Here is a 21,355-nt window from a genome sequence, read left to right as displayed (position 1 = left end):
ATCGGGGCCCGGCGGTCCCGCCCGGCCCGCGGGGCTGCACGGCCCGGGGAGCGGTGGCGGCTGCGGGGTCTCTGCTGCCACCTCCAGGGCACCGCTGGCCTCGTCCCGGCCCCTCGCGGTGACACTGACCCCGTACCTGGGGGCTGCAGAACCTGCAGTAATGCATGCACGCCTCAGCCCCACCACCCTTATCTTCCTGCGCGCTAAAAGCCCCACTGTGAGCCGAGCCTGGGAGCGATGTAATGTCCTGAGGGTCTTGGGCGCATCCTCCTGTGACAGTGGGATCCTCTGTTCAGCCCGCCCTCGTGCTCAGGGCTGCACGGCCCCCCCAGACGGGGTGGGTGCTCCAGAGTCTGCTGCCAGCTCAGTAGCACCGCGCCCGCTGCCGCCTTTGCCGCCCTCCCCTTCCCCAGGCTCCAGGAGCCCGGCAGGGCTGGGACACAGCCAGGGAAGGTGACCCGCTGCCAGCACCCCGGCACCCGCTGCCACTGGGGACGGGCGCTGGGGAGGGGGAGCCTGCCCGCTCCCCCCTGCAAGAGGCTGCCCATTTCCAGGCGTCATTAAAGAGCAATTAGCTGGAAATTAAGCTGAGAACAAGTATTGATTAGCTCATTAAGGCTGGGGGAGCCGGCTGAGGCGGTAGGAATTGCTGCTGCTCGCCCTCATTATGGGCAAGGTTAAAGCATGTGGTCGGGCAGCTCATTAAAAATGCCAGGGACCAATCGATGTCCCCAGCCCAGCGCCGCCCAGCACCCCCAGCACCCCTGGGGACATCCAGCTGCGCTCTTTCTGGGACTGGCCCTTGACCTCTGTGATGAGCCAGCTCGGGAGGGACTGAGCATCCTTGCTCCCCTGCTGCATCCTGGGCTCCCATGCAGAGGCAGCAGTGTCCCTTTGGGGCTTGTCAACAGCCCAAAACTCACCGGCCAAGGGAGATTTCTCTTCCCCAGTCAGGGGAATCCACGGTTCCCCCTAGTGCAGTGAAGTGGCTGAATCTGCACGGCTGCTGGCTCCAGGAGAGAACAGACCCCATGGCTGAGCAGCCCAGAGCTGCAGTGCTCCACTACTGAGTTTTTCATGTCTCTGCCTAGTGGTGCCAGCTTGTGCAGGTGTGGGACAGACCAAAGGGGGTCTCAGGGATGGAATGAAAGCAGGTGACAGATGAAGGACACGCAGTGGCTCTGTATGCCACACCACGCTACCCTGTATCCCAGCCTCACGGCTCTTGGGGTTAGCCCAGACTCGGCCTGGCCAGACCCATGCAGCCACACCCAGCCATCCCAAGCATTTGTGTCTCTGGTCCCATGGCCCTCCCATTTCCATCTCTGCCTCTCATGGCCACCAGCAGCTCAGGGCCAGCTTCCAGCTAGCACACACAAGGAGGGTGGCCCTGCAAAGCCGGGTGGTGTGTGTGGGAGGAGGCAGGTGTCATCATTATTTTTGTTTTCTTTACACTGCTCTGGAAATATATTGCATTCTCAGATAATCCCGTTCAATTATACCACAATAAAACACATAATAAAAACGTAATTCATTTTTCCTGAGCGCTCCATCTCCCTGTGCCTTGGCAAGCTATTAAAAATTTGTCTTCATTTTTCTGGCAAGAGCCTTGTACCTTTTCATCTTTAATTTATGAGAGCAGAATAGCTACTGACAAGCCCTTATTGCACGGCAAGGGGCTGCATTATTTATAAGCTGCCAATGGCTGGCTCAGGGGAGATATTTGCAATATTCTGGGGCCGGGAGAAGGAGGGGGACAGATCCCTGGTGTGCCTGTCCCAATCCACTCCCTTGCCCACCCTGGGCAGGTGCTGGGTGCAGGTGTTTTTCTGGCTGTCCCTTGAGGGGAGCAGCTCCAGCCTGGCCACTGCCAGCCCCTGCCAGCTGTGGAAGCTGTGGCACAGGGTGCCTTTGGGCTGCCTGGCCCTTGTCTCATCACTCTGTATCTGCCCATCTTGGCCTTTGCAGGGGTTTCACTCTGTCATTCAGCATGGGGCACTGCAGAGCACAGCTGCCTCCATCCCTCCTCTCCCTGGCTGGACATCCACTGCTCCTTCTGGCTGCCCTGTCAGACAGAAGGCTGAGGGGGAGCACTGCCAGGGTCCTGCGACAGCAGCGATGTGCTCTGCAATGTGCTCTCTGATAGCTGTGCATAGAAAGTGGGATAAAAATAGTCCTGCAGGGAAGGCACAGAAGCAGGGCCAGAGCTGTCCTGTGAGCAGGCTGCAAGAGGGGGTGTGAGTGTGGGCAGAGCCCGGGTGACACTCTGGCCTCTCCAAACCAGCAGCATCCAGGGCAGCAGCTTAGCAAAGCTCTCTGCGCAGCGGCGAGGTCCAAAGCCGACTGTACTAAAAAAAACCCTCCTGACAGCTGGATAAGCTTAAACACATGCCAGGCCAGCCAGAGCTGCTGCAAAGGCAGCGGGCTGGAAAGCAGAACCCAGCCCCAGGAGGTGCAGAGGCACCCCAAAAGCCAGCCTGCCCCTCTCTCCTGCTCCCATCCTCACCCCAATAGCAGTCCCTTTCCACCATATACAAATTAGGGAGCAGCACACTTTGCTGTTGGTTTTGTATAAACAATCTGCCTTTATTGTTTGGTATATATAGGTACATTTATATGTATATCAAAAATACCTAGAGGAAACCACAGTGCACTTAAAGCTATTTGAGAAGGTCCACCTGAAAGCAAGCACTCCAGGAGGGGGTAGAGTAACCCCTCAGGGGAAGCCCAGCCCTGAACGCAGATGGCATTAAAATGAGAATAAAAACCAAGACTCTACTGGGATTAAAATGTGCCATTTGCTCTGGGGATGGAAGCAGCAGAAAGCCAGATTAAATCCCCAGAGCAGCCTGGAGGAGAGCAGAAGGTGAGCTGGGAGCACGTGCCTGGGCTGGGAAAGCCCCCCACTCTGAGTTCCAGCCACTACGTGCAATCAATCACTCACCCCCAGCTAGTTTGGGCATGGGGAGTTTTCCTCTCCAAAAGCTGCTCTGCCATCCCCAGGCACCAGCTGCTGAACCGCTGGGCTCTGTAGGGTGCCTGCAGAGGTTCTCTACCTTCAATTGCTGATTCTCTGCTGCCTCCTAAAGCTGGGGAGCACCATTGTCTTCCTCATCTCACTTTTATTTCTCCCTACACCACAGCTCACAAGGTCCCTGGTGTTGCTGCCCGCACTTCCCTGCGCACTGCACAGAGCCACAGGCACCCAGAGAGGAGGAGTGCACCGGGGTGCCACCAGGAGGTCCCCAGAGCAGGGCTGAGCCAGGCACAGGGACAGGGGTTGGTGTGGTGCTGCGTGGCTGCAGGCACCCCGGGAAGCAGGGCTGAGCACCTGGGACCTATGGACACACAACAGCCAAGGGAAAGCGGCAGCAGCCCCGAGGGGACCCAAGGGCAAAGCTCAGCAATGCGCTGGCCTGGCAGCTCTGTGGGGCACATCAGCCACCCCAGCAGCTGCTCAGAGCCCTTTGTTGAAGTACACAGTCTCCAGCCATGGATCTTTCTTCCGGATCTGATCTTGGACTTCAGGCTCCAGGCTGCTCACAGGCATTGAGCTGTAGAGGAAACACGGACACAGAGGATGGAGGGGTATAGCCACCAGTGGCCTCAGGTTGGAAACTACCTGCTGCACCCACGGGGAGGCTGTCCCCATGGCCCAGCACAGACCCTTGCCCGTGCACAGAGATGTGTGTGCACTGGCTTAAGCCCCCAACTGCTCAAAGAAGCAGAAGAATCTCTTGGGAGTCAGAGAGCACCCCTACCCCACATAGGAGCCACACGTGCAGGCAAAGGGCTTGTCTGTACCTTTTCTGTGGGAAGAGTGCGCAGCACAACGGGGTGGCAAACACCAAACTGCAAAGGAAAGACAGGGAAAGGTGAAGCTGGGCTGCATAAATCACCCACACCCACCCATGGCCTGACCCCAGAGCAGCAATGAGACAGGCCAGAGCTGTGCCGGGTGTCCAGCCAGGAAAGGGCTACAGAGATGCCTTCTCCAAGCTCCAGAGTCTGCATTTGGCTCCTGAGGAGGGGCAAAGTCTGTCCCCCGATGATGTGGGGGAACAGCAATGCTGAGTAGGAGCCCATGATGATGAAGCAAAACAACTCCTGGCCCCAGAACCTCATATCCCATCCCATCTGTCCGGGGTGCAACTAGCCTGGCCAAGCTCTTGCATCACCCCAGGAAACTTTGGGGCAGTTCTCTCCCCCCACTGCCAAGCAGGGTTCCCAGCAGCACTGTACCATACACCTGGCCTTGGTATCTGCCCAGGGCAGCGATGCCCATCGGTGGAGGAGGACTTACCAGAGTCCCACCAGGCTGACCTGCAGGGGAGCATTCAGGTACGGGTACCGCTGCCAGGACAGGGAGAGGATGTGTGTCAGTGCAGTGGACAGGGCAGGAAGGTGGCTATTCCCCAACAGGGTGCCAGCCCTGAGGGGTGCCAACAATGTGCCAAGCTTGGTGAGCATCCCTACGCCCACCTGCCCAGCCCAGGTTCACTGGTACCTTCAGGAAAGCTCTCTTCTCCAGCATGTTCATGATCACCGGCGGAATGGCTGAGGCAGGGAGGAAGGAGATGAGCTCCCAGTGCTCACAGCCCCCTGCCAGCAGTGGGACCCCATCCCACGCTGCCAGGGATCAGCTGCAATCTCCCAGCACAGGTGGAGGAAGGGAACTCACCCATGGCAGGCGCTGCCATGCCAATGCGGGACACCACCACCTGGAAAATGGCCTTCTGGGCTGCTGCTGTGGATTCACCCAGGCGGTTCCCATTCTCATCCGTGACAGGGATCCCCAGCTTGAGCTCTCTGCAGGGACACAGGGGGCCACAGGGCACAGTGGTGAGGGGATCAGGACACAGGACAGGGACATGTCTCCAAGGGAGGCTGGCATCCTCCAGTACCCCATCCACACAATAAATCAGAGGGGTCTCAGCTGGAGCCACATTCACATTTGGGAGCAGTTCCAACAGGGCTGTAGAGGGACCAATAACCCCCTGGGTTGCAACCAGGCCCTTGTACCCTCAAGCCAACCCCCCATGCTAAGGATCAGCAAGGAAGTCCCTGCATTCCCCACCAGTGCCTACAAACCCTGAGGGCAGCCTGTCCCACCTCGGGGCTCACCTCTGCCTCATCAGTGGGATGTTGATGCAGTTGGCAGCTGCCACAGCTGCAAAAGGCACGTACCGGCCGATGATGGCTGGCAGGTGCTGGGGGGAAAAGCAGGAGAATGTCACATAGAGGCTCTGGGGGCAGAGCTGGCTGTCCCTGGGTCAGTCTCTGTCTTCCTGCAAGACCTCGGGGTGTCCCAGCCCCACTGGGGAAAAAGCGTTTCCTCCTCGCCTGCAACCCTCAGCTGGTAAAAGCTGCACAGACCAAAGGGTCTGGGGGAACCCAGGTCCCCTGCCAGGCCTGGACAAAGGCTGAGGGATGGAAGAAGCCTGGAAATACATCCAAAGCCTGGAGGGACAGGCCATCTCCACAGCCATCACTGGGGAGAGCAGTTGCCTTGTGTGGGCAACCTCAGCAAACCCCTTTTCTTCATTTTCTCCCCCACCCCAGGTGAATCCCTTGCTCAGCTCAGAGCTCAGGGAGATCCCGTGGGGAGGGTCCACATCCCCCGGCTGCGATGGCCAAGGATCAGCTTACCTTGGTGAGGGATTTGAGTCCCAGTGCTGTGACAACTGCCCCCGTGGTTGCACTCACATAGGCTGTCCCCAGCTGGCTGAAAGAGCAGGAAGTGACACCCTTAATCCAGGTTCTTCCCATTCCAGTTGCCCATCCAAAGGAAGGAACAGCAAGCCCTTCAAGAGCATCAGGACATCTGGGTTCCTCTCTCAGCTCTACCACTAACCCTGACAGCCCCAATGGCATCCATCTCTGCCTTCACCAGGTCTCCATTGTCCCATCTCACAGTACCCTGCTATGCAAGGCACCCCCTGGTGTTTTGGGGTGCCTCGAGGACCTAGTCAGAGAGATGCTCACCTGGGGGTGATGGGTGCATCTCCGCTGCGGTTGGTGTAGTTGACAACGGCATTGAAGGACTGGTTCACCCACTGCCAGAACAGCACAGCTGGTGTGGTCCTGCCAGAAAGAGGAGGGTGCTGGAGACACTGGGGGATGTCACCCATGCTCCTACAGCACGAGTGGGGTATGGGACACGTGTCCCCTTCTCACCCCAGAGCCAGGAGGATCCTCCAGGCATCCTCTTGGTCCTGAGGTGAGGAGAGGACAGGTACCTGTAGAAGGTCAACATGCAACCAGTGATGGTCATGTTCATGGGGACCTGAGCAGACATGCGTCCCACAAGGATCATCTTCTCGCCCGTGTCAGGGTGGAAAGCCGAGTCATAGATGTACTTTGCCCGCCAAAGCTGGTCCTCGGTCAGCCCAGGGTGTACGGTGCCTGCCCTGCCAGGTAAGGGTAACACCTGTTGAAAGACCCCCTGCCAGCACACATGGCCAAACTGGTCCCCCACACCCTTTGGGGCAGCTGGGAGATGCCTTAGGGACCAGCCAGGCAGTTTTGGGGGCTTTGGCCGGGGGGGCCAGCATCGCTTCTATTCCCACTCCTGGGAATGGCTCCTGCCTGGGAGCAGTGCTGAGGGCACATCCACCCTCCCAGTGGGTACCTGTAGTCCTCCACCACCCGTCGGGCTTCCTCCAGCGTGGCCCCTGAGAGCAGCAGGTTTCGGGGGTCAGTCACCATGAAGAAGTGCTTGGCCCGGCCCTGAAAGGTGCTCTGGTCCCAGCGGGGCTCCCGGATGTTGATGGTGGCAGGCAAGGACGGTGGCATCTTCTGGCAGGGCAGGGGATGAAAGGGTTATATGGGATGTGGTGCCTGTGTGTCCCCCCCACATCCCTGCTGCAGCAGCTCTGTGCTCCCCCAGCCTGAGGGGACAAGGGGTGAACAGGAAGCCCCTTTGTACAGGAGCTCAGCAGCGACTCCTGAGCCCTCCCAGCACATGAAGCATTTTGTGGGGGGTGCGACCTGTAAATGGGACTGCACCTTGCAATGTGCCAAAGAGAAACCCCCGACCTTGCCCACACCAGCCACCAGAAATCAGGGAGCCCCCACCCCAGCAGAGCACCCCGGTCACACAGGAGGGGACGGGGACCCACCACGTAGGGGCCACAGCTGCTGCCAGCACCGGGAGAGCGGAGTGAGGAAGGGCACTGGAAGGAGGAACGTCCCTCCCGGCAAGGCACCGACACACCCGGCGCGGCTTTATTCCACACCCGCCCTGCCCCGAGGGAAGCGGGGCTCGGCTCCCTTCCTTCCCGCGCCGAGCATCCCTCCCGCCACGCGTGACCCCCCTGCACAGGGACCCGGGGCAGCCCCCGCACTCACGGCTCCCGCGACAGCGCCCGCCGTGCCCGCGCCGCCGCCGCCGCCGCCGCCACCGCCCCACTCCCGCCCCTGCGCGCGCTGACGTGCGGTCTCGTCACGGGTGGGCGGCCCCGCGCCGGGCGGGCGGGGCGGGACGGGGAGGGCGGCGCGCGGGGGGCGGCGGGGACCACGCGTGACCGGGGCCGGCGGCGGGGGGAGCGGTACGTGCCGAGCCACACGCGGTGCCCGCGGCCCTCCCGCGCTTCTGTGGGCGTGCCCGTGGGACTGCACGTGCCTGCCCGTGACCGCGCGCGTGTGCTCGCGCGTCTGCTCGGCCTCCGCTCGCTCGGGTGCTCGCGCGCGCGTGTGTTCGCACGTGGGTGTTCACGTGCGCGTTTCCGCGCGTCCCCGTGTCAGCCGCGCGCGTGTCCCCGGGGTCTCGATGCCCGCGCCACGAGCGCGCGCGTGTCCGTAGCGCCGCGGTCGCGCGCGCCGCGTTGGCGTCCACGCGCGTCGCGGTTGTTGCGCCGGAGCGCGCGGGGCCCGCGCCTCCGCGGGAGCGGGCGCCGGCTCGAGCGTGGGGCGGCGCGTGCGGAACACGCGCGTGTGAGCGGGGCCGCGTCCGCGCGTGTGCGGCGCTCCGCGGGCGTCCGTGAGTGCGCGCAAGGGCACGGACACGCATGCCGTGGACGTGCGGGTGCATGGGGTGTGTGTGCATGTGGGTGCGTGTCCCCACGCCGGCCGTGCCCCCCCAGCCCCTCACCCCGGCGTTGTCGGGGCGGCCCCCCCGCGCCGGCCCCCGCCCCCGCCGCCCGTCCGCAGCCCCCCCGCAGTCCCCGCGGCCGCCGCGCATCACCTGAAACCGCCGCGGTGTCGGGTTCGCGCTGGCGGCGCCGGGCCCCGCCGGGGGGTCACGGCCGGCCCGCGCCGGAGGCGATGCCCCCCGGGAAGGGGGACACGGGGGGATACCGGCTCGCATCCCCGGAGTGAGCGAAGCGGAGGGACGCGACACCCCTCCTCCCCTGACCGTGCCTCAGTTTCCCCCGTGTGCCCCCGGGATGCTCCGCGCTAAGGGAGGAGGTCAGGGGGGACGCCACATCCCTTGCCACACTCAGCCTCGCCGGGGGTCGCGCCCCCGGACCCCCTCGCGAGGGACACCCACGGGACTGTCCCCCCCCCCGCCAGCTGCAAGGCCAGCCCCGGCCGCTCTCGATTGACAGCTCCCGCGCCCGATGGCCTCTCCGGTCCCACAGGGAAAGCCAATCCCCGCGGCCGGGGGGGCAGGAGGCGGTGCTGCCCCCCGGCCTCGCCTTCCCCCCCGCGCTGCTGCCAGGTGTCTCTTTCGCAGGTGGCACCATGGGGACAGGTGAGGAGGGCACGGGGCGGGGGCGAGGGAGGGACGGCGGTAGGGGGTCCCCTGCACCCCTTCGGGGAGGGGGCACCCGCGTCTGATGCTGGCGGGGGGTAATGGGTGGGCGCTGTGGGGGGCTGGCAGCGGCGGGGATACCGGCGTGTCCCCGCGGCCGGGGCCATCACTTATTTATTGAGGTCAGGCTGGGGCGAGCGGGGAATGAAGTGGGGGGGGCACCGTGGTGGCGTTTCACCCACGCCTGGAAAATCCCCGCGGGAACTGCCTTGGGGACTGGTGCACCCATCTCCAGCCGCGTCGCGTTGGGAATTCAGAGGGGCTCCGGGGAGGACGGGAAATGGCCAGAGGGATCAGGTCCTGCTGTGTAGCATAAAGCTGATGTCCCCGTGTTCCCTCTCTGGAGCCTTTCCGGATTTGCGCTGTCAAGTAAAGCCCCTTTGCATCCCCTGTTCCAGATTTACGCTGCGAGGGAGAGCTCCTTTTCACCCCAGGATCCTTACCCCAGGGCAGGGCAGCCTGTGCCCACACCCCCATGGTAGTACCCAGGAGCTATGTGACAGTTTGATCCTTGGGACAGCGTAGGACAGGACGGGATCAGGCTGGAGAGGGGGGATCACAAAGCTCCTTGTCCCTCCAGGCTGTGCTGCTGCGCCTGGGACCTCTCTTGCCAGCGGCGAGTGGCCAGGCCAGCTGCCCCCAGCATTGCACTGCTAAAAAAGAGCGGTGCCCAAGCCCGGGCATGTGCTTCTGGACTATGCCATGTCCCCTGCTGGCTGACGGGCAGCCCTGGCCCTGTGAGGACGCAGCCAGCCCTGAGGCAGACGCCAGGACGCCGGCGTGCCCAGCACCACCATGGCCCAGGACTGGGACGCGGTGCTGTCGGGGATGACGACAGGCAGCCGCTCGCGGAGCTCCAGCAGCGAGGCCAGCCTGGCTCCCGGCTACCTCCTCAGCAAGCAGAGCCGCCTGCTCAATGGGACCACCCGGAGCAGCCGTGCCGCCTCCCCCATGGGCCGTGTCATCCTCATCAATGCCCCCATCGAAGGTGTGTGGGGTGTCCCGGCCCCCTGCCTGCCCCCGTGGCCAGGAGGGCCCCAATGGCTGAATTCCCTGGGTATAGGGGCAGGGAGGGCTGTCCTGGGCCTGGGGATGTTCCCAGGGAGAGAGACACCCCTTGCCATTGCACACACAGCGTGTGTGACTTGTCTACTCCCCTGTCCCCACAGCCAGCAGCAATGAGAGTGATGTCATCAATGCCATCACAGTGGAGAAGAGCGTGGATGGCAAACTGGGCTTCAGCGTCCGTGGCGGCTCCGAGCATGGGTTGGGCATCTTTGTCAGCAAAGTGGAGGAGGGGAGCACTGCCGGTAAGAGGGTCAGGGTGAGGGACACCAGGCACATGCCAGCAAGACCCTCTCAAGGAGCTCCCAGTGACATGGGATCACAGCAACAATGCCTCCCTTCATGGTGGAAAGCCACCATTTGCTCCCTGCTGCCTTTGGCCATGAGATTTGCAGGCTGCCCAAAGTGAAGGGCAGGACATAGGAGTAGACAGCCTTGTGCCAATGACTCTGAGCTCCATCCCCAAGACACTCAGTGCAGTTGTCAGGCACCCCTGCCTCTGTTCCCAAGGGGTTCAGAGCAGGTTGAGGAGACAGTGAGGGAGGGGATGTCAAACAAGGGCATCAGTACCAGGCCAGGTGCCCAGACGAGCCGTGTGTCCCCTGTAGAGCAGGCCGGGCTGTGTGTTGGTGACAAGATCACAGAGGTGAACAGTGTGAGTCTGGAGAACATCACGATGAGCAGCGCTGTCAAGGTCCTCACTGGTAACAATCGCCTCCGCATGGTGGTCCGGCGGATGGGCCGTGTGCCAGGAATCAAGTTCTCCAAGGAGAAGACGGCGTGGTGAGCAGGGCATCTCCCATGCCAGTACCCCAAAACCCAACCCCCTGGAAGGCATGCTGGGGGAGGTTGGTGAGGGATTCTAGGCAACAGGGAGGATCCATGGGGGACCCCCAGGGTGGAGTGGCATCAGAAATCTCTGGTAAAGATGGGGAGAGATGAGGTTGGGATACAGGATGGGATAGGAAGGTCTGGAGCAGGTAGGGTGGGTGCAAGCCCCATCCTAAACATCCCCTATCCCCATCACTTTCCTCCGCTGGGTGCCACCAATGGTCCCATCCTGCTGGAGGACAAGAGCCAAATCCCTGAGACTACCTACGCTGTACCCATGCTCCAGGGTGGATGTGGTGAACAGGCGCCTGGTAGTAGAGAAAAGCGGTTCGACACCATCGGAGAGTGGCTCCGAGGACGGGCTGCGGCGCATCGTCCACCTCTACACCACCTCTGATGACTACTGCCTGGGCTTCAACATCCGCGGGGGCAGAGAGTTCGGCCTCGGCATCTACGTCTCCAAGTACGGCTGCCCCGGGGCGTGAAGGGATTGTGACACCCCAATCTCTGCTGTGGCCATGCTGGGGCTCAGCCCCTCCTCTCTGGCTGAGCCACCCCACTATCACAACACTTTGGGCATTACCACTGTGGGTGTTGAGCCACGGGGCCACCAAGTGGAGGCGTGGGGCAGGAGCAGGATTCCAGCAAGGGCTCAGCCCCATCCTGCTCCCCTGCTTCCCTAGGGTGGACCCCGGAGGGCTGGCAGAGCAAAACGGCATTCGGGTAGGAGACCAAGTCCTTGCAGCCAATGGAGTCAAGTTTGAAGACATAAGCCATAGCAAGGCAGTGGAGGTGCTCAAGGGGCAGACCCACATCATGCTCACGATCAAGGTACCCACGCCCTGCCCCATGGACCCTCGGATGAGGCAGGGTTGGCACATCCCTTCACTGGCACTGCCCCTGCTCAGCCCAGTGCCGGGGGCTGGTGCAGCTGCTGGCTGGTTGGGTTTCAGGCGGGTGGGAGGGGGGGATGCATTATTCATGGCTGGCACCAGATCGAGTTCGCCGGGGCAGCCAGCACTCACTGACCCCCTTGTCCTCTCCCCCTGTGCCTAGGAGACAGGCCGGTTCCCTGCCTACAAGGAGTTGGTGGCCGAGTACTGCTGGCTCAGTCGCTGTAAGGGCAGTGCTGCGCGGGTGCTGGGTACTGGCAGGGGCGCTGGGCTGGGGCACGGTGAGGCTGGGACTCCCGTGCTTGTGATGTCTGACCACTGTAGGGAGGGAGAAGGTCTGCATGCCTTGGGGTCCCAAGGCCTTGGAGGGAGCAGGGAGCTCCCTGTGACACTGTTAACTTACCCACTGGCCTGCTGGACTTGCAAGGTCCCAGATGTCCCCCGTCCTTGGAGGAGGCGTGAAGAGCCCCCTGCCATGGCCAGCAGCCTTGTGGTCCCCATGGTCCCACAGCATCCTACATGTCTGCTTTCTTGGAGAGGACATGATGCAATGGCCAGTAGTCCACAGGTCCCCATGGCCCTGCAGGTTCTCGACATGTCTGCTGTCTTTGGGAGGGACGTGGAGCTCTGGGTGGCCCACAGTGTGTCACAACGTGTCCCTGCTGTGCCTTTGCAGTGACCAACGGGCAGCTGCAACAGCTGGCTCAGACCTCGGAAACCAGCTCCTCCATCTCCTCCTACTCCTCAGGACCAGCCCCAGGGGCGGTGAATGGGCTGGGGGCAGCTTCCCCAGTGCCCCCAGCCCGCACCGTGGATGTGGCCATCTCCACGGAGGACGGGCCACGGCGGGGCTGGGTGCGGGAACGTGCCGAGCGGGCCATGCAGACGGAGCCAGCCACGGAGGGGCTGCCGGAGACACGGCGCACAGTGCGGCCCCCCGAGCTGCTGCGGGACACGGCCATCCGGGGCCAGGGCACCCGCGAGGCCCCCGGCACCCACCCTCGCCGCACCTTCACCCACTCACCCAAGACGGCGCTTCTGCTGGCGCTGAGCCGGCCACGGCAGCCCATCACACGCTCCCAGAGTGACCTCACTGTCGCTGGTACGCACTGGGGCACAGCCCCACACATGGGACTGAGCCCTGGCTGAAGTCCCCTTCCAACCCTGCACACCCAGCCCTGGGAGTCCCACAGCTCAGGCCCTGCCCCATGTGGAGAGCCTGTCCCCCACTCAAGCATCCTATAGTCCCTGACACACATGGATACCTGCCCCCCGCTCCTGGGCTTCCTATAGCGAATGTCTAGGTCCCTACCCTAGCACCCTATAGCCCATATGGCCCCCTGGCCACCAGGCCTGGGTATCCTATAATCCCACATTGCCCCAGCTCTGTCCCTGGGCATTCCCAGGCACCCCAAAGCCCAGCCCCATGGCCCCTGGTGATTAACTGCGCCCCACAGATGGACTCTTTTCCAGTCAGCGTCTCCCAGTAGCCCCTCCAATCCCCCAAAGTTCTGTGTCCCCAGGCAAGATTTGGGATGGCATCCCCTCACCTCTCCACTCCAACAGCCCCTTCTCTCTGTCCACAGAGGAGAAGCGGAAGAAGGAGAAGCCAGAGGGACAAGGGGCACGGGGGGCTACCCCAGGATTGCACCGCTCCAAGACCCTTGTCAACCTCTTTTTCAAGGGGGGCCGTGCCACCAGCCAGAGCTGGGCCCCCCCCAGCCAGGAGGCCCCTGGCTCTGAACGCCGGGCACGCTCCAAGTCCCCAGGGCGCTCTGACGGGGACAGAGGTATCAGCCTGGGTGACAGGGCAGAGAGGGACTCGACCTGGGACTGTTCCCCCTTCTATGGGCCTTGTGGCATCCCTGGCATGAAGGGAGCACAGGGAGGGGTTCCCCAAGCACGCAGTTTTAACAGTGGGCAGTGATGCTGCTGTCTGCCCTGGGCACTCACCGCTCTCCATCTCCCTTGCAGTAGGCGCTGTGCAGAAGTTTGTCATCCGGAGCCTGAGGCGGGGTAACGGGGATGCCGTGTGCCTGGGGGGCTGTGGGGCAGGCTCTGCATGCGCCTGGCCCTGCGCTGCTTGTGTCTGTCCCGCTCTGGTGTGGAGTGAGCTGCTGGGGTAGTGGGGATGGGGAACTCCCTGGGCTGGCTGGGGCAGTCCTTGCCCCGCTGGCCACCCCTCCTTGTTGTGCCTCCCCAGAGAAAAGCCGGCGTGCCAGCATCCTGGGCCCCATGGGCATGGCCACCCTGCAGCCCAACGGCAGCGACCCTGAGGCCCGGCTCCCGCACATCCAGGACACTGCTAAACGTCTCCTCAGCCCCGACGAGGTGACAGCCGTGCTCCGCCACTGCTCCCGGGTATGCACCGAAGGCAGGGGACAGGCAGGGCACAGGCAGGCAGCACTGCCACCCTGGGCTTGTCCCTGGGAAGCTCCTGCATCCTAGGGGCATGGTGCCCACTCTGTGCCCATGCTGAACTCTGGGAGGTAAACCAAGGAACAGGTGATCCACTGATCCCTCTCCTGTGCCTGCAGTACCTGCACGAGGGCAGCGTGGAGGATTTGGTGCGGCCACTGCTGGCCATCCTGGACCGGCCCGAGAAGGTCCTGCTGCTACGGGACGTGAGGCAAGTGCTGCTAGGAAATATCTGGGAACCCCAGTGTTGCCCATCCTGGTGTGATTGAAGCGGAGCCTCACACATACTCCTCAGCCCTGATCACACTCCACCCCAGAGGCTGCTACAATCTGTCCTCACCTTTTTGCCTTGGCAGGAGCGTGGTGGCCCCCACAGACCTGGGCAGGTTTGATAGCATGGTGATGCCGCTGGAGCTGGAAGCCTTCGATGCCCTAAAGAGCCGCTCAGGTAGATTTCAGCCCCCCAGGGACCTTGACTGGGGGCTGGTAGTGGTCAAGGGTGGGTGCAGCTCAGGAGGTGACTGGGGGTTCTCCCTGACTGCAGTGCGCTCACCTGCCCTCCGCCCGGCCCACCATGATGCCCCCCCCAAGAGACACCTCATCACACCAGTGCCTGGTAAGTGCCACCTGTAGGGTCTGCCTGGACACCGGGCTGCAGGGTGGGGACAGAGTGGAGGGAGTCTGGGGGAAGAGAAGGGGGGCTGGGAAGTGCAGGGGCTCCCAGGGAAGAAGGCATCTGGCATCTCTGGGTGTTGGGAAGACTGGGAGCAGCAAAATCTGTGGATCTTGGGTGCTGGGGTTCTTGGGGAGGAGAACATGGAGTGCTTGCAAACAACTGGGGTGTCCAGGGGTCTCTAGATGAGGGGGGCACAAGGTGGCAAAGGACCCAGGGCTTTGGGGTACTCATGGGAGGCCTGCATGGCAGGGGTCCCAGGGAGCAGGGATGTGGGTCCCTGGGGAGATCCCTGAACCCCTCTCATTGCAGACTATCGGGGCGGATTCCTGCTGAAGCCAGCAGGGAGCCCAGAGCTGGAGGAAGCGGGGGAGCAGCAGGCGAGCCCAGCCCGTCCAAGAGCCTCCCCCAGCCCCCGGCGGCCTCACCCCCGCACCTACACCCCGCTCCCTGACGTGCCAGTGGATGCCTATGCCTCCACCAGCCGGCCCCTGCCCACCCTCAGCCCTCAGCCCCCAAACTGGCTGCTGGCTGAGCCCTCTCCTGGCAAGGGCCACGGGCACTCTCGCAGCCCCCGGGCCACCTGGCGCAAGGAAGCCCCCAGGACAGCGCCCAGCAGACAAGCTGAAGTGCTGGGGAAGCCCCAGCGGGCACGGCCTCCTCTGGCCCCTCTCTTTGGGGGGCCAGGGGGTGAGGCAAGGGTTGGGGCAGCCAATGGCCCTGAAGAAGCTGGCAGGGAGGAAGAGGAGGAGGAAGAGTATCATCTGCTCACCGTCACCCTCTCCAAGCTGAAGCACTCGCTGGGTGGGTGGCACATGTGTGGGTGGCACATGGGTGGGACTCCAAGGGTGGGGTGAGGACCCTTCTGGGACCAGCATCAGTGGGATGGGTGGCACCCTCTTGGCAAGAGGCAAACCCCAGAGCATTCCTCCAAAATGAGAATGGGAGGGAAGAGCCGTCCCTGCCCCAGTCCCTCATCTCTGTAGGACCTACCAAAATAGGGCAAGACAGAGGTGCAGCTCACCAGGGAAATGTGGTGCCATGCTTGGGAGTGAGTGGGTGGGGGTCCCAGCCTACCGAGGTGTAAGGGTCTTATGGCTCCCTTGCAGGGATCAGCATCTCTGGTGGTATTGAGTCACGGGCACAGCCAGTGGTGAAGATTGAGAAGATCTTCCCTGGTGGAGCTGCCTTCCTCAGTGGCATCCTCAAGGTATGGGGGTCCCAGCACATGCCAGGGGGTGGGCAGATATCCAGACACTCCCATCCCCTGGTGCCACTGGCTTGCTGGCAGTAGTCTGGCAGTCCAAAAGCAGCTGCACTTCACCCTGTGGCCTTCCCTTCTGGGACCCAGGCTGGGCAGGAGCTGGTGTCAGTGGACGGGGAGAGCCTGCAGAACGTCACGCACCAGAGGGCTGTGGACATCATCCGCCAGGCCTACCGCAACAAAGCCAAGGAGCCCATGGAGCTGGTGGTGCGGGTGCCTGGACCACCGCCGGAGTGATGCTGCAGCCCTTTTTCGAGGAGCCATGCTGTGTTCCAGAGGAGCCAGATGGCTCATTCCTGCACTGAGCTGTGGCTGGCCTCAGTGCAGCCAGAGGGTGAGAGCCAGACCTGCCCCAAGGGCATGGAGCAGCTGCCCACTGCAGGACCCAAGGGAGGGCAGCACTGGCGACACAGGGGAAGGACAGGCGGTCCCTGACCCTGCTCTGGACATGCAGACAGAGTCCTGAAAAAAACACAGCCAGGGGCTTGTTTTTAATTGCTGTTTCCGGGTGGTACACTGATGAGCCAGGCTCTGGGAACGAGACATGACTGAAATAAAGTACAAAAATCCCCCCCTGGAGCCAGGGGTGACCAAGCCACAGCTGGGCACATCCAGACTTTTCCTTTGGTTTGACCCCCCCCGGGTGCCCAGCGGGGCCCCTCACCTCTGCCCATCCCTGGGGGTGTCCCCAGGGTGTCCCCAGCTGGCACATGGAGCACCATGCCCCTCTCCCCTGGCAGGCTGGGCATCACAGAGGCACGGGCTTTTCTGGGGGGGAAACAGAGGGATGCTGGGGGGCAAGAGCATGGGAAAGGCACTGAGGGCAAGCTGCCCTGTGGCAGGGGTGAGGGGGCATGGACTGGAGAAGTGTGAGCTGGAAGAGGGTGATATGTTTTGGTAAGTCCTATAAAAATAGAGTTATTTAAAATGGCACAGAAACGAATTCCCTGACAAACACACAAAGGGGCATGAGGGAGGCTGGCATGGGCAGAGACGGGGCACACGCCAAGTGACTGGGTGACAGTGCCAGCAGGGATGAGAGGGAGGGGACAAGTCAGCCCTCCCTCTGCCCAAGGTGACCCTGGCTGAAGCCAGTGCTGCTAATCCCCAGGAGCTAAGAGGATCAGCAGAAACCAGTTCCGGGCGGCCCCAAGGCCAGGACTCAGCGCCCACCTGACCCCACATCTCACGGGCAGCCCTCCCTGGGGGCACCGATACATCCTCGCCCCAAGACCTCAGTGCTGGGCAGGGGCAGCACCTGTGGTCTCCCCTGCCCCTTCACAGTGGCTGCAGTTTGCAGAGCTGGGGGAGAGCAGGGACCCTCCCACAGCTCCCAAAATCACAGAGGCTGGAGGCCCCTTCAGCCCTCCAGGCATAGGGCGAGGGCAGGCAGCATCTCAGATCTCGGTGGCTGTTATCTCCTCAAAGGGCAGGTCCGGTGGGTCACAGGGCTCGGGCAGGGGGTCCTCGCCCTGAAGCCGGAGATGCTGGAGCCGCTGCTCGAGCCGCCGGTTGCGCCGGTACATCTGGATGTAGCTGTACTGCAGCTGCTTCTGGTAGCGGATGACGCGCTCCTTCTCGCCCTGCCACGTGCCGCGCTCCTGCTCGAAGGCATCCCGCTGCTCCTGCCCGCGCCGCCGCTCCAGCGCCACCTCCGCCCGCAGCCGCTCCAGCTGCCGCCGCAGCCCCGCGCTGCCCCGGGGCTCCTCGCTGGCAGGGGGGCATCCTTCCCCAGGCGGGGGGCACCCTTCACCGGTGCCTGGTGGGCATCGCCTGCGGGCAGCTTCCCGCAGCCCCACCACCTCCTGCTCGAGCCGGCCGGCTTTGGCGCGGAAGAGGTCGGCCTCGCTCTTGCGGCGCTGCAGTTCATTGGCACAGACCTCCAGCTCCAGCGCCTTGAGGCGGGCGGCCTCCTGCAGCCCCTGCGCCCGCCGCTCGCCCGCCTGCAGCTGCGCCCGCGCCTCCCGCAGCTGAGCCCGCAGCCCCAGCAGCTCGGCACCCCGCTGCGCCAGCTCCGCCTGCGCTTCTTTCAGCTGCTGCTTCAGCAGAGAGATCTCCCCCGACTTCTGGCACACCTGTGGGGATGATGGGGTTCAGGCACCCGCCGGGACCCTCCAGCCACAGCCTGCGCCCCCTGACGTGCCTGGTGCTGCTGGGTGACTCACCTCCCATTTGGTCTCCTCCAGCCGGGGTGCCAGCTCAGTGCGCTCCCGCTGGAAGGAGGCACAGCGACGCTCCAGCAGTTCATGCTCCTGCAGCAGCTGGGTCAAGTCCTCCTGCAGCTGCTTCTTCTCCTGCTGCAACTGCAGCACCTGGAGCTGCAGGACCTGCTGCCCCCGATGTGCTGCGTGGGCCGCCTGCCGCGCCTGGGCCGCACAGCGCTGCCGCAGCCCCTCCAGCTCCTGCTCACACCGACGCTGCTTCTCCTCAAACACCTGGCCCAGGGGATGCACAGGTGCTGGGAGGGCAGCACAGCACCCTCCCACTTCACCTGCCATCTCCAAGACTGGCATCACAGGGAAGGGGCAGCACATCTACCCCAAATGGAGGAAGGGTCCAGGAAGAGTGCAGTGTGGTGGTACACACCTCCTTGTGCTCACCTGTCCTTCTGCATAGGCCCCCCATGTTAGCACCCCCAGAGCTTATAGGGCTCCTTCAGCTCCATCACAAACAGGGAGAAGCCACAGGTCCCAGGTTCATTCAAAAAAGGGCATCCCAAGATAAGGCACCCCAATCTCTACAACTGGTCCCATGGGTCATACAAGGCTCCCCCATGGACTACATCAGACCACCCAGCTGGTGGGAAAAATCCACATACCCAGACCCACAGGAAAATGTATCCCTCTGCAAGGATCTGTAATGGGTCCTTAAAGTAGGTCCCTACTCCCAACCAGGGGTTATGTCAACACCTGTGTCCAGGGAGAGGGACAAGTACGGGACATGAGGACACCAGCAGGGACATACCTGGCAGATGGCCACCTCATTCTCATCCAGGCTGTCCCGCAGGAGCCGCAGCTCGGCCTCCCTCTCCCGCAGCTTGTCCTCCAACTCCCGCACCAGCACGGCCTCCTCGCCAGGCAGGGGGGAGCGCCCGCAGGAGCCACTCTCTGAGGAGGGCCGGCCCCGGCCGCTCAGAGAGCCCGTGCTCTTGCTGGAGGATGAGCGCCCGCTGTCCGAGTTGGAGGGGCGGCAGCCCCCCGGAGGGTCAAGGGGGCCGTGGGGGGTGGTCGGCAGGGCACCCACCTCTGGGTGCTGGCTGCAGCCCGTGCTGTAAGTGGGCAGGCTGGAGAGGGAGTTGCGCCCCGAGTCCGAGAGGGTGCTGGCACGGCAGCTCAGAGAGCCAGGCTTCTCAGCAGCCAGCAAATGGGTGAGGCTCACCTGGCTCTCTGAGAGCCCTAGGCGTGTGCCTGGCTGGGCATTCCGAAGCTTGGATACCACTGGCTTGAAGGCCATGGGGCGGATCAGGGTCTTCTCCACACTCTGCCAGGAAAAGAGGGAAAAGTGAGGGGATGGGGAGGATCCATTAGCCCCAAAAAGGGCTGCCTAGGAACGTTACAGTGGGTGTGCTCAGCCCTGATGCCTTCACACTCCAAAGGACGCAGAGGCCAGTCACCACCCACTTCACTGCCCTTCCATGCATGTTCAGGTGAATTCCCCAGACACCCTTGGCATGATGGAGGGGACATAAAGAGCATAGAGATTGCCACTTTTCCAGGGACACCAGAAGTGTGGCCATATGACCTCATTTCACACATCTGAGCCAACAGTCCCAGTGTGGCACAGGGTGGAAAGTCAAGACTGCAGCACACGCCCACTCACCCTGCTGCTGCCCCCCTACCTCTTCCAGCTTGCCAGAGACAGGTACAAGCTTGGGGGGTGGCCCCCGAAGGTGATCACTTGGTGCTTGGTCATCACGGAAATCATCTGAGTCGCTGCAGGGGCTGGCAGGAGAGGAGGCATCAAGCCAGTCGCCACAGAAGCCCCCATTGGCGTAGGAGTGGGTGACACCAGGCACAGACACGCGGGGCTCCTCAGGAGTGGCTCGGAGTAGCCCCTCCTGCTTGCAGAAGGTGGTGGCGGAGGGGTCTCCGTCACTTGCGCAGTCATGGCGAGGCCGGACGGGCAGGAGGCTGCCCACGCTGCCCATGGCGGCAGGGGGTGAGCGGGCGGCGGCGCGGAGCTGTGTGGCCCCCTCAGACACGGCCTCAAGGGGCACTGGCAGTGTCTGCACGATGGCCATGGCGGGGGGGCCCCCGGCGGGCAGGGGCACGTGGGCAGCCTGCAGGCAAGGGAGACAGAGCATCAGAGCCATGGGCACTGACAACAGTGTCCCACCACCCACCCAGGTGGGCATGGGGGCATCCCCAGGTCCCCAGTCACCATCCCCAAGCTTTTAAGTGAAGGTTGGCCCAAGGGCAGGAGATGCCAAATGAATCAGAACAAAATCAGGATTAGCTGGGGGAAAGTGGTACTAGGAATCCCCATGCCAGCCTCAGCACTCCAATGGAGCAGCCTGGGGCTGCCAGGGGCTCTAGGGTGCTGGTGGCACAGTAGGGCAGTGGCGATGCAGTCCTGCCTCGTGCCGTGCCCTGGCGTGACCCTGCCACGGGAAGTGTGCCAGGATTGGAGGCGAATCCCGAGAGGCCTGCAGAGAGCTGGCTCACAGGCAGCCTGCCCGCCTGTCTGCCTCATGGGCATCACAGAGGGCAGGGACAGCCCTGCACAGCAGGGTCATCCACCTCCTCTGCCCCACAGCCCCCATCTCTCAGCAGTGACCCCACAGAGCCTGCTTTCCACCTCCAACCATCCACAGTGGGGCACAGGGTTCCCTGGAGAAGGCCACCAAGGGGGAAGCTGCCATGTGGGCACCAGGCTCTTTCCCAGCCCCAACACACGGAGGCCTCTTCCCACCCCCTCCAGCTGGGGGGGCTCTGCCGGTCTCTGCTGTGACTCCCCCTGCCCCAACCCACGCCATACGCCCGCGTGACGGGAGCCGGCCGACGGGCCGGATCCATCCCCTGCTGCCTCATCGCATCTCGCACATGGCTGCGGCTGGCACAGGGCGCGGGCGGGGGGGGGGGGCGCTGCCCGCACGGTCTCGCCCGCCGAGCTGTCACCTGAAATCAATCCGCCTGCCAGCGCCCGGGGAGGGGCGAGCAGGGCAGAGATGCCGGCGAGCCAACCCCCCCGCCACCGTCACCCCCACCGGCACGTGCCATCCGCAGGCACCGTGACCTCACTCCGTGCTCGTGATACCCCTGGGGGGGCAGGTGGGGACCCCCCCCACAGCTCCGCTCACCTCGCCAGCCGCTGCCCATCCGTCCGGTCCTCTCGGCCCCCCGCACCGTGAACACGGCTCCGCCGGCCCCTGAAGCGGGGAGGAGGAAGAGGAGGGGGTCAGGGGGCTGATCGGCAGCAGGGTCCCTCCGCTGCCCGCTGCCCCCTCCCCCGCAAAT

At 63.3% G+C, this 21,355-nt stretch overlaps 3 protein-coding genes across 7 annotated transcripts; 1 reads left to right on the top strand and 2 right to left on the bottom strand.

Annotated features, from left to right (window-relative positions):
* Positions 1-2,561: 2,561 nt before the first annotated feature.
* SFXN3 (sideroflexin 3) lies at positions 2,562-7,392 on the bottom strand. Of its 2 annotated transcripts, none has more exons than XM_063163330.1 (11): positions 7,351-7,392; positions 6,632-6,798; positions 6,240-6,410; positions 5,986-6,084; positions 5,650-5,725; positions 5,125-5,210; positions 4,682-4,809; positions 4,508-4,557; positions 4,304-4,353; positions 3,805-3,852; positions 2,562-3,554 (listed from the first exon to the last, which is right to left on the bottom strand). In XM_063163330.1, exons 2-11 carry the CDS (start codon positions 6,793-6,795, stop codon positions 3,458-3,460), a joined length of 969 nt encoding a protein of 322 aa, XP_063019400.1. In that variant the 5' UTR covers positions 6,796-6,798; positions 7,351-7,392; the 3' UTR covers positions 2,562-3,457. The 2 variants fall into 2 exon arrangements, with proteins under 2 accessions (XP_063019400.1, XP_063019401.1); XM_063163331.1 differs by lacking the exon at positions 7,351-7,392 and adding an exon at positions 7,122-7,285.
* An 845-nt stretch (positions 7,393-8,237) lies between these two features.
* Positions 8,238-16,497, top strand: PDZD7 (PDZ domain containing 7). 4 transcript variants are annotated; one of them, XM_063163324.1, is made up of 17 exons: positions 8,238-8,695; positions 9,336-9,743; positions 9,925-10,065; positions 10,429-10,603; positions 10,938-11,114; positions 11,335-11,482; positions 11,708-11,768; positions 12,221-12,646; positions 13,131-13,334; positions 13,519-13,560; positions 13,748-13,905; positions 14,082-14,173; positions 14,319-14,410; positions 14,507-14,578; positions 14,948-15,439; positions 15,745-15,845; positions 15,987-16,497. In XM_063163324.1, the coding sequence occupies exons 2-17, from the start codon at positions 9,551-9,553 to the stop codon at positions 16,134-16,136; spliced, it is 2,724 nt and encodes a 907-aa protein (XP_063019394.1). In that variant the 5' UTR covers positions 8,238-8,695; positions 9,336-9,550; the 3' UTR covers positions 16,137-16,497. The 4 variants fall into 4 exon arrangements, with proteins under 4 accessions (XP_063019394.1, XP_063019396.1, XP_063019395.1 ...); XM_063163326.1 differs by lacking the exon at positions 13,519-13,560; XM_063163325.1 differs by lacking the exon at positions 8,238-8,695 and having other exon boundaries at positions 8,914-9,743.
* LZTS2 (leucine zipper tumor suppressor 2) lies at positions 16,360-20,169 on the bottom strand. The gene is made up of 4 exons (XM_063163328.1): positions 19,738-20,169; positions 18,864-19,379; positions 18,065-18,334; positions 16,360-17,974 (listed from the first exon to the last, which is right to left on the bottom strand). The coding sequence occupies exons 1-4, from the start codon at positions 20,137-20,139 to the stop codon at positions 17,297-17,299; spliced, it is 1,866 nt and encodes a 621-aa protein (XP_063019398.1). The 5' UTR covers positions 20,140-20,169; the 3' UTR covers positions 16,360-17,296.
* Between the last annotated feature and the right edge of the window lie 1,186 nt (positions 20,170-21,355).

Source organism: Melospiza melodia, chromosome 9 (assembly GCF_035770615.1).
Source record: "Melospiza melodia melodia isolate bMelMel2 chromosome 9, bMelMel2.pri, whole genome shotgun sequence".
Taxonomy (NCBI): Eukaryota; Metazoa; Chordata; class Aves; order Passeriformes; family Passerellidae; genus Melospiza; species Melospiza melodia.
Note: the sequence above shows the minus strand (reverse complement) of the source record. Positions and strands in the feature narration are given on the sequence as shown.

Bases quoted from the DNA above. Each gene is read 5' to 3' on its own strand.
- SFXN3 (XM_063163330.1), bottom strand. From the start codon at position 6,795: ATGCCACCGTCCTTGCCTGCCACCATCAACATCCGGGAGCCCCGCTGG. The intron at 6,411-6,631 runs GTACCCACTGGG...CTTACCTGGCAG, and splicing joins CGGGTGGTGGAGGACTACAG to GGCAGGCACCGTACACCCTG. The intron at 6,085-6,239 runs GTACCTGTCCTC...TCTTTCTGGCAG, and splicing joins TGCATGTTGACCTTCTACAG to GACCACACCAGCTGTGCTGT.
- PDZD7 (XM_063163324.1), top strand. From the start codon at position 9,551: ATGGCCCAGGACTGGGACGCGGTGCTGTCGGGGATGACGACAGGCAGC. The intron at 9,744-9,924 runs GTGTGTGGGGTG...CTGTCCCCACAG, and splicing joins CATCAATGCCCCCATCGAAG to CCAGCAGCAATGAGAGTGAT. The intron at 10,604-10,937 runs GTGAGCAGGGCA...CCCATGCTCCAG, and splicing joins TCCAAGGAGAAGACGGCGTG to GGTGGATGTGGTGAACAGGC.
- LZTS2 (XM_063163328.1), bottom strand. From the start codon at position 20,139: ATGGCCATCGTGCAGACACTGCCAGTGCCCCTTGAGGCCGTGTCTGAG. The intron at 19,380-19,737 runs GTAGGGGGGCAG...TTTTCCTGGCAG, and splicing joins TCTCTGGCAAGCTGGAAGAG to AGTGTGGAGAAGACCCTGAT. The intron at 17,975-18,064 runs GTGAGTCACCCA...TCATCCCCACAG, and splicing joins TGGAGGAGACCAAATGGGAG to GTGTGCCAGAAGTCGGGGGA.